Below are 22,135 nucleotides of genomic sequence, written 5' to 3' on the forward strand. Positions count from 1 at the left end.
GCTTGTATGAGGCAGTCGTCCAGGTAGGGGTAAATTTGTATACCCTGGAGCCTGCAATGAGCAATTACTGAAGCCAGGCATTTTGTAAATACTCTGGGCAGTAGATAAGCCAAATGGCAATGCTGAGAATTGATAATGCTCTGGCCCTGCAAGAAATCTGAGGTATCTTCTGCAGCTGTGTCTGATAGGGACATGCAGGTATGCCTCCTTGAGGTCCAGAGTAATCAGCCACGACTCCTTGCCCAGCATGGGAAGGAGTTGCTGTAGAGTCAGCATTTTGAACTTTGGTACTATGAGAAAGGTGTTTAATGCGGACAAGTCCAGTATTGGTCTCCATTGAGATTCTTTTCTTGGAACAAGGAACAGTCTTGAGTAAAACCCCTGTTCTTGTTCTTGTCGTGGAACTCTTTCGATTGCTTTCATTAAAGTCAGCAGAGTGATTTGCTTGATAGCCTCTGCCCTTTGATGTTGTGGTAGATTTGGCATGCCTTGTTTTCTTGGTAAGGTATGAAAATGAAACCTGTACCCTCGGTCTATAATGTCCAAAATCCATTTGTCCTTTGTCAGTCTGTGCCAGTTTTCTGCAAACAGAGATTATTTCCCGCCCAAGGGAGCTTCTAGTTGTTCCCTGGTAGGCGGTAGTAGAAGAAAGTCATTGAGTTTGTGGTTGTTGGGCAGGTGAAACCCCTGCGTCACTTCTTTGGTTTCCTGGCTGCCATTGTCGTCCCCTGTAAGGGCCTCTGTATTGGCCTCTTCCTCGGCCACGTCTGTTCTTACCCCTTTGAAACTTTTCTGGATTAGGAAAGGACCAGTTTTTTGAAGGCCAATTCCTACTGAATCTATGGGGTTGAACCTGGAGGAAATCTTTCACAGTCTGAACTGATTTTGCTTTTTCTTGATGGTCTTTAACACATCCTTAGCATTTGCACCAAAAGCTTGTTCTTTTCCAAAGGTGCATCCAGAAGTTTTGCTTTTACATGATCTGGTAGAGGTTGATCTTTTAACCAAGCATGTCTACGCATCACTGCCCCTGTCATAGCTGCCCTACATGAAGCTTCCAGTGCATCATATCCACACTGCAGGAAGTGATTGCTTACTTGCTGAGTGTTATGCACAGCTTCCTGCAAAGTCTTCCTGTCTAAAGGATCAGGAGAAGCTAATGTTTTTTGTAAATCTTCTAAGAGATAATCCTGATATTGGAACATATGAAAAAGGCAATTTAAAGCTCTCATAGATAAGGTAGTGGATGTGTAAACCTTTTCACCCCATCTCTCTAATGACCTTGCTTCCCTGTTGGAGGGCAAAAGATTTTTTGAGGTGGAGGCTGAAACTCCTTTAGGCCCCTGTGAAATAGTTTCCAAATCAGCAGTATGGGCCCTGAATAAATGGGAATGAGTTTCTGGGACCCTGTAATACCTGTCTGGCTTGGCTGGAGCAGGAGGAAGAGAATCAGGGGTAGCACTAGAATCAGAATACAAATCATCCAGAACATCAAGTACAGGAGGAATAGCCAAGGGCCTGTGCTGAGGCTTCTTAAGGAAAGTCCTAAGGCATTTCCTAGAATCAGAATATTCCTGACCCTGCCACTTGAAATGTTCCCTCATGGTGTGCAGAACTTCCCCAAAAGAAATATCCTCAGGAGGGGAGGCCGAAGGTATGGAATCTTCTGCATCCGAGTCCTCATAAGTCTTGAAGAGCTCTTCCTGGCTATCAGAGTGGACAGAGCCCTCAGAATCTTCATCTGAAGGAGAAGGGTCAGAGGGTTCAACCCGGGGCCTTTTATCAGGAGGAGGCTGGGATGCTCTCTCAGGATGGGCCTGTGAACCTCTGATCAAGGAAATTAAATCAGCAGCCATGGACATAATTTGTGTCTCCAGAGTCGGCTGAGGTAAGGATTTGAAAGCAATATGCTTTGTTTTGCTGGCTGCCTTAGCCCTAGTGTAGGCCTTAATAGACATGGCCATAGGAAGCCTGGCAGCTCCACGTGCAGGAGTGACCTTGTCTACAGCAATGGTCTCGGGCATTTCCTCGGTTTCGGTATCCGGAGGAAGGTCTATAACTGGCGGAGTAATATCTGGAATCGGAGTAGTCGGTAATGTGGTGTCTTCGGTTCGGAGCGGTGGAGAGACCGTCTCAGAGGGAACAGGAGCACTCGTGCTAGGTTTTGGCGTGGAGTCGGTGGTAGACGCGGGCCAAGGATGTCGGTCCCGGTCTTTTCGCTTTTTGGGAGTTTGCGATGTCAGAAGATCCGACGGCATGGTGTAAGCAAATTTATCGCCAAAAAAATCTTCAGTGAACTCCGCCCAGCGCCTGAGAGTGCGCTTGTTGAAGCGAGCACAGGCTACACAGGCCGAGACGTCGTGGTCTGGGCCCAGGCAAGGGAGGCAGTAAGAGTGGAAATCCTTATGAGGTATTTGTTTACCACAAAAAAGACAATTGTTAACTTTTTCAGTAATTTCTGACATCGGCTGAGGCAAGAAAAGGTCCCCAACGGGGTACTTAGCTTTTTTGATGACTTTGGTATCGTAGAATACAGGAGCTGACCGACCGGCACTTGCGAACCGCTTCTGCTTCGGGCACCGCGCGGCAAGAAAGACTGAAGAAAATGGCGTCGGCTGATGCTTATGTACTCCAGCCGCTCTGACGGAGAGAAAAGCAACATCAGCTGACGTCTCGGACCCAGACTTTGGAATCCGGCCGACCGAGGGCTGCCTGAGGCAGGACAACCCCACATGTTATGACTGCAGTTGCATTCTTGAAGGACATCCAACTAAGAGGGACGATGTGGTCTGGGCCTAGAGAGGTGACGCAGTAAGAATGAAAATCTCTGTGAGGTATTTGCTTTCCACAGGCAAGACAATTATAAATTTTTTCTGACATCAGTTAGAGCAAGAAAAAAGGATCCCCAACGGGGTACTTATCTTTTAGAAGACTTCAGGCCTGACACTCAAAATACTAAAATTTCAGGAGACGGCCGACCAGCACTTGCGAACTGCTTCTGCTTCGGGCACTGCACGGCAAGAAAGAATGATGTAATGGCACCAGCTGCATGTTTTATACCCCTGATGACCTGACGTCATGGAAGAAGGGACAGCATCCGACGCAGAAATCCCAATACTCTGGTATTCAGGACGACTGAGGGCTACCTGCAGGCTGATAACCCAAATGTGATGACTGCAAAAGTGAAACACGAAGAACATCCCCTTATGAGCTAGGACCAGAAGAATTGTACCATCTCAGCTCTCTCATATCAAATACCTGGGAGAGCAAGGTCATAAGATCCAGGGTCTTGGCCATATTACAGCCTGAGAATAAGGTTTTCTGGTTAGAAGGACAAGACTGTTCTCTATGCAGCCACCCTGACGTGCACAGACTGGTCACTAATCATATTCAGGAGAATAAATACACAGGTCAGAATTTAAAATTCTCAGATTCATTCCCATTCTTCTCCTGGTAGTTCGACTGATCAGAATACAATGATTTCCATGGGAAGGCTTTTTCCAACAAGTGTTGCTATCTACTGACGAAAAGACCCCAAAAACTACCTTACTTACTCTTCTCACAAATCTGTGGAAAGAAGAGGCCTTACTTTCTTTGTGCTGTTCTTTTGGGGACTTACCAATCAAGTTGCCTGATCTTTGAGAAATACCTCCAGAAAGCTGCATCGGAAGTAAAAAGGTAATCTCTTATACCTTATGCTTAAATAAAAGCTGCCCAAAAGCTGATCTGTCGGAGGAAAGATAACAAGGTCGAACTCCTGCATGAGTCACACCTTCTCATGATCTTCTACGGGCCTCAAAAGAACAGGCAATTAAGAATGAATGCCTTGCAAGGGACTTGGCATATATGTTGACAACTGCTGGGGGAAAAAGATAAAAAAAATTCACTGTAAAATAGTTGCAAAAAATGCTTGTAGGAAAGCTGAACTGCTGAGAAGCTTGCTACAGAGGTGTGCTTAATGACAACAGAGAGAAGACGGGAGCTACCAGAGTACATTTTTTAAAAATCTCTTTTGATATTAGTCTGATGTTGGTACTAACAGCAGGTGGAAATACTAACACCAGCACTGATGCTTGCGACTGGAAGGCTAGTTCATTCTTCTCAAATTCATTGTTCACAAATTCTAGATAATGCCAAAAATAATGGGGGACAAAGGGTCACTAAGGGAACGATTTTAAATATTACTCCTAAAAACTTGTTAGTGGAATAACAGGTTTTGCATCAACATGCATTTTTTTTTAAAGATATGAGCTCTGAAACGTAAGCATCTATGTAATGACTGCAATCTGCAATAATTTGCCAGAAAAAAACAAATTTTATGGAGAACAGGACAGACCAAACATATTAGGCAAAAAAAATGTTAACATTCTGCAAAAATCTGTTCAGCTAGAGGTAAAGGCTAGTTTACTATAATTCAGACTACTCGGAGACATAACCTGAAGTAAAATCAGATATTTATGTGGTTCTAATGTTAACCCGCATGGTCTCTTAATCTAAAAACCAGCAAAGAAAACCAAATCTTAAAACTAACAAACAGCCTGGGCAGGAATACCTCTCAATATCTAAGAGCAAGAAATCTGGACAATGACATAAATAAAAGTGAGACAAAGGCCCAAAAATAGAGACAGTTTTTAAATATTGCTCTTACAGGCTTATAAAGTTGATAAAATGGCAGGTTTTGCATTAGCATGCCCTTTCTGAAGGGTGTGAAGTCTGAAACTCAAATGTCTGTCATTATTTTCTAACATCAATGTTTAATGATTTGCCACTAATTTGCCAGAGAACGACAATTTTATAACAAATGGGCCAAAAATATGAGGCAAAAATCTGGGCATTCTCTGAAAATCTGTACAGTTCAGGGGCATGCTTGGTAGTAATCTAGACACAAAAATTTAGCCTGCAGGAGTGATACTACATGAAAACTAGAGAACATGAGACTTGGCACTTTGTATAGAAGGGAGTCTAAACAATAAGACAACTGAAAAATCCTCAGGACCATCAGTTTACCAAATTTTGATTAAGCACTGCTGATCAACGCACAGCACACAGTACCATCAGTGTCAATTATGTACAGAAGAATTACAAATCATCACTAAAGTAATTGATTATTGAACCTAAATGAACCTATCCAAGATGTAACCACTGATTTGAGTTAGTACAAGTCAACAAATAATTTTTCAAAATAAAACAAAACATCGAGTTGTACAGCACAGGACACAAATTTTATTAATACAGAGAGTAAGTGCTTTTGTGATATTACACTGCTTCTTCAGGCAAAAGAAATGCCTAACACACTCATATTTAAGCTACTACAACCCATCAAGTCAGCAGCTTACTCCAATTAATATTCTTAACAAAATCCTTTCCTTTGGCACTGCTCCATCTGCATCACACATCTTTTCAGCACACCTGAACTGCCAGTTAGGTCATAAAAACTTCAGTTAAAACACCAAAGTCAATAGGGAAAAAAAAACATGCTGGCCTGGCAATCAATTAAGAAACCGGAAGAATTTGCATTGACAAGCATGTGAAACTGAAGGCAAACGAGTCAGTGGGAAAAACATGCTGGCAACCAAATAAAAGAAAGGATGGGCATTTGGCATGCATGTGAGGCAGTAGTGCCTTCTCTAAGAGAAAAAATGTGTTAAGAGAATGGTAACAGAATGATGAAATAATAGTTATTATACAATGACCCCCCCCCCCCATTAACATTCCAAAACGTGCACGCTGATTGGTCAGCATGCCCGTTGTAAATCAGACTTATACTAATGGAAAAACGTCCAGTCGCCTGGACTTTTTCCATTAGTACAAGTCTTTTTTTGTGTGTGTTGGACAGCAACGGAAAACGGAAGAGCTCCGTTGTTGTTATCTTGCTATGTTAAACAAGTTTAACATAGCGAGATACCTTTAAAAAAAGCAACGGAGAAAGGAAGATCCGTTTAACATAGCGAGACACGTTTTTAAAAGCAACGGAAATCTTCCTTTCTTCCACACACAGCTCTGATGTACTGCATAACCATATGCATGTGCAGTACATCAGAACTGCCGCAGAACACTGGACAGCTACGGAAGGGCAGCAAGGAGGCATTATACAATGCCATTATTTAAGAAAAGTAAGTATTTTTTTCTTAAATAATGTCAATGTATAATAGCAATAACCCATTTCTGGGTGTGGCTAATGCTGGATTTATCCACAGTTGTCTTTGTTTGGCCACTCAGGCTTCGCCCTCGTGACCAAACCCATACCAACTGTGGGTAAATCCAGCATTACCCAACACCCAGGCGTGGGTTATTGCTTAAATACACTCCTAGCTTCTATGTAGTAGTCAGAGAGGCTACCAGCATTCCGTAGGTGAAGCCTGATGCAACAGACATCGTTAATCAGTTTCTGCCAAGCGAAATGAAGCCTACGAATTAACAGATAGGGTGTCAACACATTCTAATTTTGATCCCTGAATAAGCAAATACACTTCTCATCTGAAAAGGGGACAAAGACATGTGATGGAACAACCACTGTACATCAGGCCATAAAGTAGTATTACAATCTGCCAGCATTACTTACAGACATTAAAGGGAAAAATGAGAAGGAAAATGTCTAATATCATGGATTTAAATGCTTTCCAATCAAAATACAAATATCAAGAAGGAGGAAAGGCAAAGGAAAATAATCAGGGAGGTTATATTGCTCTGTTCAAAGTCAAATACTAAACAGATGGAATGACATATAAATCAGACTCATGCTCTCAGCCTTATGAAATAGACACTGGCTAAAATTGCACTGTTTTACTGATCAATAACAATGTTCTGATTTCTAAAACTATAAAGAGCAAAACATCAGAAATAAGCTTATTAGTTTAAACTGTTGGTTTGTTGTTACTCTCCTGATAAAATTAATCCTGCAGAGCTAAGTCAAAGCATATATGGCTGCTGAGGTGACTCACCTTATCAGCTTGGCGCATGTAACAGTAAAGAATTCCTCTCATGCATTTTATAGCACAATGCTCCAGCTCATGGGTCCTTCCCTTGTCATCATCAATGCGCCTGGGGAAGAGAGATAAACCATAAACTAAATTGAAAATGCACAAATAGAGGCTAAAAGTCAGAAAAGTAGATTTAACAGAATCTAAAACTTCATGGCACAAGTAATGCTACTAAATAGATGAAAGGCACCATGCGGATCACTCTCACTCTCCCTCTCCAAACTCAGAATTACGACATTACTTTAGAGAAAACTGAAGGATTTCCCAAACAGCAAGGACTTTGGAATGTACACAGTGCAAAAAGCTATTTAAAATAGCATTTCAGGCTCAGCCAAGAGCACAGATCAACAGCTGCAAAGCACTCTTAAAGGATAAACTTCTTCTAAGTGTCGTACCAACTTACATAACACTGAGTGCAAGTGTGACGGCTGGAGGGGGGGGGGGTAAAATTCAGACTGTGCCTACATGACAAAACTTTAAACACCATCTCACTAAGATGAAGGATATGCCAAAAAACTTAATTTTCCCCTCAAGTACTCCATATGTGAGATGTGATCCATAAATTCAAGCACTGTAAACTTACTAACCCTGTATCCATAAGGCATGAATGGTTTAAGAACCCATAGTTTCAAAATAATGAAAACATTTTGTATCAGTACTACTGACATTTGATGTACAGACCTTAAGTTACAAAGACTGAGAAATTTTACCTTTTTGTTTTCCTGAAACCCAGTCAAATTGCTTTTTGTAAACAACAGTTTTATGATCTTTTGTTTACCATGTTTTACTGACTATAAACAGGCAAGATGACACACTTCCAATACACAGTCTTGTGCTGGGTATGTTGCGACCCTTTGCATCACATTTAAAACCAAGAGTTACTCAATAAAAACTAAAAAGACAATCCCCTGGATTTACTATTCCTCTGTGTAGGACTAGCTTAGTCTGGCATGGAAGCAGCCAGTTAGGAGCAGGATGGCAGCGCACCATGCATAATAATGAGGAGCACTGCCTGAGCTCCTAGGCTTACACGGAGCGTGTAAGAGTGCAGGGGGCATGTCTGAGACCAGAGCTCTCAGAATATACACCCCCCCACGATGAAGAACAGCAGAAAGGGGTATGAAATGAGCGACACTGCTCACAGGTGACCGCATATCCCCACCAACAGTCCCCCTTGTGTACAACAGCAACAGTATACATAAATAAAATGAAGAAACCCTTTTATTTTTTTTTTAAAATCCGATTAAAGCTAACCATAGGTGCACGGGTGTACCCATCGCTTAGCGACGGTTAATGCAGCTTAAATGGCTGAAGAGGATAACAAGAAAGATGTATGCAAATGAAACAGCACAGCAATAGTGTAGTGGGCAGAGCATTCTCCTTACAAACAGGCATTCCCGGTTTGAGTCCCACTGCAGCACACTCCATTTTCCATGGCAAAACATGTTATGATCAATATTTATGTTGCAAAATCCACTAAATAACATATTGTTATGAATTGGAGTACTGCAGTAAATGCACATGTGAGGTGTCAGTGTCATAATGAATAAGGCACTAGTAAGCAGGTTTAAGCACAAATAATCAGTAATAAGCATATTTACGCACTAGTAAGCAGGCTTAAGCCCGTTTGTGTGGCGGTAAGCAATGCCTACACTGGCTAAGCAATTCTAAAGTGAACTCTCTGTAAGCATATGTAATGGCAGGTTAGCAGTGCTCACTGTCATGCAAACCTGCTTACAATTGCTCAGAAGTGCCTTAATCACTCTGTATCCAACAGCCCTTGTTCTGCCCATCAACAAAATAAACAACCACGCGGGTCTCAAACCCAGGACCCTATACACCATAGTTACGGTAGTTAACCACGAAGCCATCACAGAAGTACATAAGAATGAGGTATCAGCAAACAAGTCCTCGCCACAGTATAACCAAACTGAACCTGTAGGAATCAGTATGCAGTCATATGTTCCATAACCCACTACATAACATAAATATGTGAACTGGAGGACAGCAGTAAGCCCAGAAGTGAGGTGCAACTTTAATAGAGTGTTGAAGTCCCCAGTAAAACACAAGGACCCCACAGAGTGTATGTACACATTAATCGTGAATACCAGGCATATATATAAGATTCAGTGAATAAGAAATCAATGCCCAAAAGGAAATATAAAACAAAGTCTAATGTAAGCAACGCTAAGCATTGCACAGGCCAGTTTAGGAGGTGAAAGCAATGTGTACACCAGCTAACTCATTATGCCCAGTGGTATACCCCTTTAAACAATGCCAACCCTAGGTAAGCAGGTTTGCCCATAGCTTAGCCTTTTCAAAACCAGCCAATCATGGAAAAGTGTGGGAAATCGGCTCTACTTAAACCCAAGAGGCAGAAATACATCTAATAACTGATTGTAGCTTCCCCTTGAAGGAATTATGGCAGTATGGGGAGAAGGTGTGCGCTTCCGGGCGCAGCGCTTGTGCATCCATAAGTCCAAGGTTATGGCAGGACTCCTAGTTAAAGACCATGCTCAGAGACTGCTGCAGGGCCAGTACCAGGGCTCCCAATATAAGGAGGAGGCCTAGGACTGTCTCGCCCATGACCTCACCAGTGCCACTGGCATACCCTGAACTGGTAAGCAGGTCAGGTACCACTATGCTGACCTGAAGCGGCTTAAGGGGGACCTCTTGGAGGAGTGGCTGCAAGAGGCTAGAGCATCAGGGGATGTTCCAGACATGTTTAAGTATCACCCCAGTGTGTGTAATAATTGCCAGCTCAGGTATATCATGGATAGGTATGGCTAAATTTTCCTCTGATGTCCCCCACAGCTGCAATGGAACAGGCCGCGAACCAGGAGCCCCACATCAGTCGCCTGGTAAGGTTGCGATGCAAGGTAGGTCAGTAACACTCATGCATTTACTGTCATAGGAAATAAAATTAAAAGTAGCAGTAAATTAATTGCTAGTAAAAAAAACTGCATTGTTCAAGGCTGCATACACTAGACAATATGGCAGTAAGAATCTCATATTGTTTGCAAGTCAATAAAAGTGTAATAGCCTGACAAAACAGGTCTACCTGCTGGACTGCTTGTGTATATCCTGGTACCATACGGTAATGTAGATGAGCAATCATGTAACAGTACTGTAGTATTAAGCACTGGTACCCACACTGTGCACCATAAATTGAATGTGTAGGAATACTTGTATATGACAGGTGTAATCTCTAGAGGCCATGTAGTACAACTGAGAGACACAGACACTAAACAGGGAAAATGCAGACAACAAAAACCAAACAGCACATGAAACTGAGATGTGAACTGTTGTTTTTTTTAGCACATACAGCCACGTTTCGAATTCTACCAGTGTTAGTAGTCTGCATACAGAGTCACACCCCACAACTGTACAGATATGTCCAGAATGTCTAGTAAAGTGGCCCATATCTGTTGGCTATCAACCTGTTCCCCTGGGAAATCAGTGGGATGATCCCAGACGTATAGGCAGCAAACAGGAAATACAACTAATTGACACACAACTATGAGAACAAAGCTGTCAAACTAGCAACTCCCCAACACTTTATGTGACTAAGAAGCCACTTATGTCCCATTTACACCCCAACTTGTCAAGCTGTGGTCAGAGTGTGTACAGTAACAGACTGAGATGTATGTGCATAATAGTAATGTGGACTCTGGTACTGTGTGTGGGAACATTCAGGAAGTGCTAAGAAACATTCTTCCCACAGGTCTGTCACATACCAACACTGTGCTCAGAAATACAAGAATGATATGCAGTTGCTCTGAATGATGAGGTATTACACATCACTGTTGCCCACATTGTCCAAAAATATACAACTGTCTAGGAAATCTGTATACGAGGGTTGTAATACAAGATCAGAATGCAAAAGCACAGGGGATTAATAAAACAGAAAGCTGATAGGAGATATACAGCAACAGCTATATAGCAGACACAACTGTGATGGAGAGTGTTTACGCTGTAGCAGACACAGCCATGGTCTGAATCCTGGGAGTGGAATTAGGCTGCATAAAGATGCATACCCCACAACTGTACATATGAAGCCAAAATGTCCATTATATGTGCCCATATCTGCTGGCTGTCCCCCTGGTAAGTCTGTGGGATGATCCCAGATGTTTAGCCAGCAAACAGGGAATATAAGTGATTGTCAAACATCATGAGAACACACCTGTCACTGTAGCAACCCCTGAAACTGTTAGGAGAGTAATATTTCAAGTATGTTCTATCTACATTCTCATGTTGTCAAGATGTGACCAGAGTGTGTACAGTAACAGAGTGAGATGTATGTGTATAATACTGTGTAATCTGGAACTTTGTGTGGCAACAGTCAGGTGGTACTAACAAACATTGTTCCCATAGGTATGTAGGATACGAACACTGTGCTGAGAAATACAGACCATTATACCCTGTACTGGTACTGTTCACTCTGGTATTGTAGGGAATTGTGAGTGTTGCAGTTTCTCTGAATAATAAAGTATCACTGGTCACTGTCACCCACACTGTGCTACATAATATAACTGTTTAGGAAAGCATGTATATGTTTATGTCAGGTCACTAGAGGCGGAAGAGGGCAATATTCTAGATATGTCCAGGCACACCAGCATGGGGTCAACACATGGCCAGATTCTGTGCAGAAAGAGTTGGATACCATAGTGCAAACCATCAACTCAGAACCCGGGAGTATGTGCACAAACAGTTAGTGTTAACAAACATTCCCTCCACAGGTATACCAGGTAAGAGGTGTATACTGCAGGCAAAACCAGTTCAAGTGTAATGATGATGACAGCCATATCACTGTCCAAACTAAGGCTATAGGGTAGTGTAGTAAGACTTGTAAGGTACAGATAACAGCACTGACTAGGAAAGTAATGTGGGCTACAGGAATATACTAGTTGTTAATTGACATCTCCCCCCCCACACCCACCACAGCTGGTATGTAATGACTCTGACAATGTCCAATTGTTTGATAAATATTTTCATGGTTCCCATGCATGTGCTATATTGAATTATTCCAACATTGGTGGCAAGGTGCCATCAATGTACCTGCATGCTGTACTTATTACCACTGTGGTCCCATATATGCATATGTTCTGTTTGTTATGAAACTATTCCTTATCTGGTGTCTGGGTTAATGGGAATATCTATGCATGCTGTTATACCTAACCCTGGAATGTGTTAACTATTACTAACCTACATATGATGATGAAATATAAACACTATAGCATGCTTAGGAAGGCCAGTCCCAGTGGACCTACCTGTCTCACCTCAGCTGGTCATGGCACCGGGCACCAGCATGTCTGGGGCCCAACCCCGGACCTCCTTGTCCATTGGTCCTGCACCACCTTCGAATGGAACCACCTCAGGGGATGGGACTCGCCTCCCCACCGGGAAAGGGCACGGACAGGCAACTGTCACCCATAGCTAGGTTGGGGTTGTGGTGCGTAGAGAGAGCAACCAGCAGTTTGGTGATATTCTACACCAGCTCAAGGGCCGCATGTCACAATCAGAGAGTCACACTCTGGTTCTGCAACTCAGCACCCAGCACAGCCACCTTCGGGGCTGTGAAGGTGCAGTGGTGACTGCCCATGGGAGGAGACCTCAGTCCCACTGTTACCACTAGGGGGCTTGTGGGCTTCCGATATCCCAACACCCTTCCACATCAAGGTGTTTACCCCCCACGGGTCATACACCGCCCCTGTATGCATCTTGTCTGTTAACCTACCCAACCTACCTCCCCAAATATACCTACTACCCCTCCCCAACATCCCACTCTCACCTGAAAAAAAAAAAAGGGCAATCTGTTCCCACAAAAAAAATCTTGCCCCATACATAGCTGTCCATTTTGTACACTGTTCACTGGACACATGTAATCCGGTCTAACTGGCATCACAACTTATTATTGTTGTCCTCACCCTCTCCCAGGGGTTGCAGTGTCCAAATATACCTCCAAATTCAGTGTATATGCACAGCTGTTACTGTAGAAGCAACGGCCAGCTGTGAACCTTCCCCTACACCCTTCCTGCACATCCCTGGCTATTTTCCCTACTGTCTTTCCCTCTTTGTGCCCCTTTTTTGACCACTTTACTATCAACCCCTTTTTTCATTTCTTTTAAAAAAATTAGCGTGGGGGTAAGCGGGAGTAAGCACTTTTAAGCAGCAGTAAGTGGGTTTAAGCCTGTTTGCGCAGGGGTAAGCAATGCTTACACAAGTTAAGCAATTCAGAAACTAACAGAGTATAAGAAACTGTAACCGGAAGGTAGCAGTGCTTACCTCAATGCAAACCCGTTTACAACTGCTTTAAAGTGCCTTAATCACTCTGCATCCAACAGCCCGTGTTCTGCCCAGCAACAAAATAAACAGCTTTTGCAAGGCTTTTACCCAGGACCCTGCACACCATAGACAAAGTGATTTACCACTACTCCATGTCAGATATACATAACTCTGATGTTTTCAAAAACATATCATCCAGCCCAGTCATGCAACAGCACAGAAAATGTATTCCAACATTTAGATGTATGTGTGTGTGTAAATATATTAATATCTAAACAGATACAACATCTCTCTCTCTCTCTCTCTCTATATATATATATATATATATAAATATATATGAACATATACATGCAAATCGACACATATATGTCTACACCAATATGTCTACACATACACAGCAAGTTACATATAAGTAAGCAGATATACATCTATGTAGGTATATACAGACATAGTTTTATATATATATATATATATATATATGTGTGTGTGTGTAAGCAGATATAGATCTATATAGGTATATAGGTATATATAACCGTACATCTGTAGATAACGGATATGTCTACATGCACCATTAATGGGGTTGAGAGGCCCCAAACAATATACGTCTTGTACGAATAGGTATACCCCCCACAGCCAAACACGTCCGCCCTGCAATACACTACCAAGTGTTGCAAATCCCATAACCAGGATCTGACATGACATGGGCATTCCACCAAAAGAAGGGTATAGTTAAATGGCAGCTCATTCGTGCATCTAGGATGTCAAGCACCACAGACCTATTTATGGAAGAAGCCCATTTTTTGAAAATTCTGTTCCTTGAAAGGGGATACCCTATTTCCTTAATCAACTGTTTGACACAAGAGGTCCTGCAAAACAGGAAACTTAAATATTTCCCTTTATTAGGAACTGGCACTACTTTGTTTGATCAAAAGAGTTGTAGTGACCAGCTTATAATAACTTTATTTATACCTTTTCTACTAACGCCTTAGAAGTTGAAAATGTTGTTTTGAAGCACTGGCCATTACTTGCTTTACATGATGACCTGAAACAGTTTATTCAGGAGCGTCCCAGATTCGTTAGGAAAAGGGACGTTAACCTTAAAGAACTATTTGACAGAAAATATTCTTCAACTTCAGCAAAAAATACCACTAGATTAGGTACTTATAAGTGTGGTGCCTGCAAACAATGTACTGCCATTTTTAACAACCGTACCCTCAAATTCCATCCAGAAAGTTTACCTTTACTTCCAATCATTATTTCAACTGTGGGACGAAAGGGGTGGTATATCTTGGCCTCTGTACACAGTGTGGTAGTTTCTACGTTGGGAAAACTGAAAGACCTTTGAGAAGAAGGATATATGAGCATCTGTATGATGTCTCCAAGGGCAAGGAAGCCAATGCCTTTGCTAAGCACCTTCTTAGTTGTCCCAACCTGGAGCTTAAATTTATGGTTTTGGAGCAGGTAACACCAGATGTCAGAGGTGGTGACTAGGAGACCAGGTTGGAGTATAGATAGCTATTATGGCAACTCAAGCTAGATGCTGGGAAACCCCCTGGTTTGAATGAGAACATAAACATCAACAGCGTCCTCAAATTAAGGGTAGCTCGACTTTAGGTCATTGGTTAGTTACTAGTTCATTGTAGATAAGAAAGGACTTCTTAGCCTTTAAAGTAGTGCATTACAATGCCTAACAAACTGATGTTTTTTACACAAAACACTTTTATATTTGGTAGTAGTTCCTCATATTAGTGAATTGTTGTTACTTTTTTGTATTCAAAATTGATTTTTCATTGACAGTAATTTAGGTGTATTTTTATCACTAAAATATATCTACTATTTCAAGATGTTTAAACATCTGTATACATATAATTTTTTAATGGTTGAACAGTGATTAGAGTTTTGACAGTATTGTACTTGTATACTTGGTGATTTTGTAGAGATTGATTTTAAGAACGTGCTTCCAATTTCTCACCTTAATGACCTAATGATTTAATTTTTTATTTTTTTCATTGTTCAAGCATGTTAATTGGAAGGTCAGGTGACTGATACTTTAATATTTAAAGAATAGAACAAAGCACGTTTGTATCTTGATAAAGCTCGGTATTAACCGAGCGAAAGCGCTTGATTTATTCTTGTCTGTTGTTTTGAAATTAAACGTTCAGTTTTTTACTACCATCCTGGTTATTGGTTCCTCTGTTGGACTTTTTTATTCTTGGATATATATATATATATATATATATATATATATATATACACATACATATATACGGATATACATGCGACTACACATACACACGCAGAGATATTTACAGTAAGATACATATGTAGAAGGTGCACACAATATGGAACAGCCACTATGCCTACAGTTAACACCTTAACAGTTGGACACTGTATGGGCCACTCATACAAATGACAATCGTTGCCTGCAACATATACCCACAGAGAGATCATAGGATAAAACACCACACACAGGTTTGCAGAAATGGAAAACCTTTATTTGTGTACTATTACAGTTTTACATGCCATGTAATATAGCTGTTCAGACACTGACATCCATATAAACAGAGTAATGCAACTGTGAAACAGTTATACTAATACAGTAGTCTGGAAAGGTTCACAACTGTTGCTGTCCAGGCCAAGCCCTTCAAATTGTACAACAGTAAAGACAGACTGGGTCATAGGATACCAAACAATCAACAGTAAGTAATGCAGGTGTACAGTTCAACAGGCCTCTACCTACACTCTGTACAAAATCACTAGGTGGTAAAGACTTCAGATGACCAAACAGGATGTAACTGTTACAATAACAAGGCATACCTGACACCATCACAAGCACACTGACAAAGAGAACAGTCTGTATGGCAGGAGGCAGTAGGCCTGCATTAACCCATTTTATGTAAGTAATGTAAATATAGGTGCATTGTATGGTACTGGTACTGTACATCCAGATACCTTAAGGTAGCTCACCCCTGATAACCTAGGCTTTTACAAAATGTGGAGGTATTTTTGGTGCACCCCCCCTGACTCAATAATACAGGGCCATGTATCACTGTTACATACACTGGCCTCTGGAGTCCATAAAGGCATACATGTATTGTGTAGGTGAAGCCCACACATATATTGCCCCAGCCCAACCGTATGTGTGGGGGATACAACAGCAGTGGACTGATGGTAGCAATGGCAGCATGATATACCCACAGCCCACTACAGAACAACTCCTGATAGCATGTTATATGTGCAAAGCTTGGTATGTAGGTGGTGGACAGAGGCTGGAACACAGGCCCATATGTGGAAAACTGTTGCCATACACTAAGCAAGTCGCTGGTGTTACAGGACAGTCTGTAACATGCCCTTAGTCAGGGAACTGAGGTTAGAAACCTAAATGGATGCAGCCATGTACTGATAGACTCAACACATGCACTGTTAGTGAAATATCTGACATAGGACCTGTGTGGTGGACAGACAAAACATGATAGGCACACCTCTGGCCACCAAGAGGATAGGCCCACAGTCTAGCGTTATGTAGACAGACTGCATTCCACGGTAAACTAGTATGTACACATAGACCTTGGAACACCAGTACTATACAAAGCATAACACAACTCTACTCACATTCTGTCTGTAGTTCTGGAACCTCCTACAAATATGTAGCTGGTCTGAGTGTGCCGGTTCCCCTGTAAGAGGTATTGCTACCTGTTGTCTATACCACTGATGCCCACACACAGGAAGGATGTCCACTACACAGGAAAGGTAAAGGGACCACACCCCCATGATGTAGGGATTTATAGTAAGTGGTTGCCATGACAGTGGTAATTGGAAGCACTACACAGCAAGCTGCATGCAGTTAGCATGTGGAGGACACTGATTGGTGCAGAGGCCATCATCTGATCATGTGCATCACCTACTAAAGCCAGGCAGCAATCTATTCAAAGCAGCTCAATCCATTTACTGGAGAGAGAGGGAGAGAAAAAAAAGACAAATCTCTGCAAAATTAAAGCCTATATCAAAGGCATTTAGCCAGCTGTCATTCAACAAGACATCATTCCCACAAAAGGTATGTGAAATATATATATATATATATATATATATAAATATATATATACATACATGTAACAGAATGTAGTACCTGGTCCATAATAATGGGATAGATGATGTGGAATGATTTATATGTACCATCAGCTGGTGGTGTGATGATGTTCAACTGAACAACTGCTATAGACAATAGTGTATGTCCCTGTGGGTAGTGAGCCATAGCCGTCAACTGTGCAGGTCAACACTGACAGACAAGATGTAAGCCATCATAGTGTGTGTTGTGTAATGGCAAGTATGCATATTATGTGGCCAATAGCTGGTGGTGGAAGTAATGCCATTATGATGGACATGTGGGAGCCACGGCCCACCACTGGCAGGATACTCAGGTGAATCTGTAATGTAGCATGCCAGAATGCCATAGGTGTGTAATAGGGTAATCTGCAATCGGGTCCTACATATACCCCCCTAATGTCAGGTCATGTCCATATGTAGCACCTGTCTATGTTGTAGCAAGGCAGAACAGTGCAGCTGTGCAGGAAAGTTTTGTGAGATTGTGGAGCTGATGTCAGAATGTACCCCACATATAGGTATGCATATGTGTACATATGTCACGTATATAATACTTAAAGATATACATGTATATCAGCAAGTATGTCCAAAAATATACATATACCGATGTGTAGACATATATATGTGCACATATATACATCACATATATCTACACACACACACACACACACACACACACACACACACACACACCTATATGCACATGTCTACATACATACAAACACACACAGAAACATATATGTATGTAAAGACATGTCCCCTATATTACTACCAAAGTGGTGCATGCTATGTCCGAGGCACCACCACACATAGCAATACACACAGATATCTACAGCTGGCAGTGTGTGCAACATGGATGGGTATGTCACATGTTAGTCCCTTGTTGGGTCCACATTGCCCCCCTCTGTGAAGTACGCAATGGGAATATAGGGAAGTATGGCATTTACACATGTGGAGGTGGTCAGGATTGGTAGATATAGAGGACAGTCTACAGGGGTGTTATGTGACACGTGGTGGGTAAACACTGTGGATGGTATGTGGGGTCTGTGATGTGGATGCCCCATGGGCCCCAATATGGGCACAATGGGAACAAGCCTCCCTCCCACTGCTACTCATAACAGCAGTCCATGTCCTGAAGGTACCTGGTTTGGAGGCAGAACAGGAGGAGCATGTTGGCCCTGTGAATGTGTACTGGGTGCCTCAGACTGATGTAGCATATCCCTCATGTGTCTGTGGAGCCCGGTATGGAACAGGCCCTAGACATGAGCTCTGGGGACAGGAACATGTCTGTGTGTCTCTGAGGGGGGGAGACAACATCCCCTGGGTGGGTTCCACCTGATGGTATTGCTGGAACAGTACATGCGGAGGCCCCAGGTTGGGACATACATGTGATGTGGCCAGGTATCATGGTCAGATGGGTGTAGAGAAGTGGATCTGCTGGCCAATAGAACATATACATGTTATTGTGTCACTGTTATAGAACATATGTTGGTAGTAATAGTCTACACAATCCCGGTCCATGTCCAACAGCATGCATAGATATCCCCAATAACACAGACTGTCAGATGTGCAACAATCTCAGAGCAGCCATACCACTGGCATATATGTAACAACAGGCCAGCAATGATGGTGTCCACACAGGGGACAGGGCTACAGTCATAAAGCAGAAAGTGTGGTACAATACAATATCTGTCCAGTTAAGCTGTAGCCATACATAATGAGTTGTGTGCACAGTTTGTTGAGGCTGATGTGTGTGGGGGGGGGGGGTGACAGAGATGTGTAACCTGTCCGTATGAGTTGCTCAGACCTGTTTCCATCTTTATGTCTTTCAGCCAAGATGGCACATGCACTGTTTCCCGCCTATTCCCATGCGGAGAATGAAGTGTTAATAGCACACATGATCCAGCACTATCCAGTGCTGTTTGGCAGGCACGCACATGAGCAACAGGAGCGGACTGCCCTGTGGAACAACCTAGCCCACAGGGTCAATGATGTCAGACTGCACAACCGCAGTTCTGAACAGGTCCGGCATCATTGTACTGACCTGCTTAGCAATGCCCGTCGGCGTGCTGCTGCAGTCTGGGGGGATCATCTCGCCACGGGGGGGAATCCCATCCATCCCCCCCCCTGACATGTGTGGAGGAGCTCCTGGCAACCTTGTGGCTGCCCGTCCAGACAGCCACCAACCACTTGACTCCTTTGTGGAGGTGGGTGTAACCCACACACCGGCCGAGGAGTGTGCAGGTAAGGATACAGGGCAAATCACTAGACCACTTTTGTGTAAACATCCTCATTGGTACAGGTAGATCATGCATATCTGACATGTCATACATATATTGTGTTGCTGCTTTGTAGTGATAAACAAGTGTTCAGATGTGATAGTATCGTAGAAATGTACTGTTGATGTATGGTAAACCTGCACCCATTCTGTAGCACTGCCACAGGTGTGACCACTGACATTGCATCTCTCATCCTCTTAAGTAGGTCCCTCTGAGATACCAACAAGGCAGCAGCCTGTAGCTGGTGAGTATGTTTTATGTAGATGCTTGCCAACACACCAGGCATGTAATGGTAATGGTATATTCCATGCAGACATCTAACACACCTACACTGAATGCATGCTGTACATGTTCATGTATTGTTGCTGTGAAATGCGGTCTCACGGGTTGACCATGATGGGGTATTGGAAGGGTATGTCAGACACCTGCATGATAACCAACATCCTATCAGTGGAGAATGTGCCCACAGGAAGTAACATACTGGAGGTAGACATTGCCTACAGTAATTACATGTTCGGAATACCCATATAGAGTGCAACACCAGTGTATACACCTGTAGGACAATAGCAGCTGCTACAGAGATACACTCTGGCATAAGGCATTACAGTAGTCCACATTATCAGCTGGGTCTAGGCTGCAAAATGTGGTATTCAGTGTATGGGACACTGCAAAGTGACACATGTGTAGGGTTTACTTGTCATGCATCTGCATAAAAGCTGAAAGGGGGGGGTCATAGCATGACACATCAGTGCACTGCAGCAAGGATCCTAAGGATGGTAGGAATGGCTCTATCGGCACATAGTCAGGTTCAGGACCTGTGGCTGCCGTAACCCTACCAACACAGCAATAGTGACGGCAGTGTGTGAACACCATGGGATGTGCACATGAGTAGACCTTGCAATCATGCAGAATAGGGGGACATGCGTAGGGCAGACTGAACATACACTGGCAAATGCAGATGGCCCACACTGGTATACTCCTGCTATGAGCAGTGACTGCTGTAGTACACACGAGGTGCAATAAACCATCATGATAAGGGTGTGCAAACATATGCCCACATGGTGTGTATGCACTGCAGTCAGCAGCCACACACAACACAATCTGTAGACACTGCATGTGAAAGTACAGGACATATGTCACATATGGGGCTCATGTACTGCTAAGATATGTGGTGATATGGTCTCATGGCAGATCAAGGATGTGTGTGTAAAATCAATAAAGGTGTGTACACCCCATAGCCAGGGTATGCTCTGATGGTTGTCAGTGTAAGACTATTGCAGTGGTCATACATGGTCTGTTGATGTTAACAGCTGTAAATCAGGCATTCACCAATGACAACAGTCCACATATCATCCCAGGTATGTGTTGCTGAAAAATATAGGGACTGTGAGAAGTAAAGCTGACATAACTGACATAGTACTACACAATCCGCAATGGGTTGTACAACTGTGAGTTGTGGTGCACACTACATGGCAGGGTGCAGAACAGGTGCACAGCAATGCTGTGTACATGGGTGCAGTGGTATCCAGGGGAAGGGGCATTACCTACTGACACCGCACATGCAGCACACACATGTATACGGTTGCTAGCATGGATTGACTATAGCTGAAATGCATGCTGTTCTGCACCATATGTTCTGCATGTTGGCAGATGGGTAATAAGTCTGTGTGTACTATCATTGTGCAACCTCACCTGTGGGTGTGTGCATGCATCCTGGTGGTTAGTTTGCCTGCAGGGTCACTTTGGTGAAGTAGAGGGAGGTAGCTGCATGTAGGATGTGTGTGCGCATGTGTGTGTTTGTGTGTGTGGCCATGTATGCACATGTGTGACTGTGGGGTGTTCATATGACTGTACCTCCCTTTGGGACCGTGCAGTGCATGGACATGGAATGACACATTACACACCAGGAAACCTGTTATGTGCATAATCACAGGACAGCAAATAGTATAATATGGTCTGTAGCATTGAACAGGTATCCAGAGGGAAGGTAGAAACCAGGTACACACTTAATATCGCAGTCAGCAGAGAGGTCACCTACAACCCACGTATGGAGCTCTACAGATGCATTGGGGAAGTACTAGTCAACAACAGGGAGTGTATCCAAATATTACAGTTGTCACATGATAGGCTGAAGGAACACATCTGGCATGTACTGAGCATTACATACACATGACACAACTGTGTAAGATATTATGGATACAGCATACTAGCCCACACATTACAGGGGCCATTCACATCATTACCGAATGACAGCAGTAAGGCCATGTAAATCCACTAAACACAGGTCAGGCAGGTAAAGTAGCAACAGGCCTTGTGTTGTGGCTGCTTATTTGGGCATTTAGAGGACTGTGATGTTAATGAGTGGTATCAATGTGTGTATGTTAACAAGTGTGATGCAGGATGGGGTAACACATGGACATATACTTGGGACTGTCTGTAAAGCCATGGACAGGTAGGTATTACAGAGGTGTGTGTGTGTGTGTGTGTGTG

At 42.9% G+C, this 22,135-nt stretch overlaps 1 protein-coding gene across 4 annotated transcripts in view; it reads right to left on the minus strand.

Moving 5' to 3' along the window:
* Positions 1-22,135, minus strand: part of PHKB (phosphorylase kinase regulatory subunit beta) — a 3,137,540-nt gene that overhangs the window by 2,178,591 nt on the left and 936,814 nt on the right. For all 4 annotated transcript variants that reach the window (XM_044081953.1, XM_044081952.1, XM_044081950.1 and 1 more), the window contains one exon: positions 6,942-7,041. In XM_044081953.1, coding sequence (XP_043937888.1) covers positions 6,942-7,041 — 100 coding nt within the window. The remainder of the gene's footprint in view (positions 1-6,941; positions 7,042-22,135) is intronic.

This window comes from Protopterus annectens, chromosome 8.part1, assembly GCF_019279795.1.
Source record: "Protopterus annectens isolate FY-2018-M chromosome 8.part1, PAN1.0, whole genome shotgun sequence".
In the NCBI taxonomy this organism is placed as follows: Eukaryota; Metazoa; Chordata; order Ceratodontiformes; family Protopteridae; genus Protopterus; species Protopterus annectens.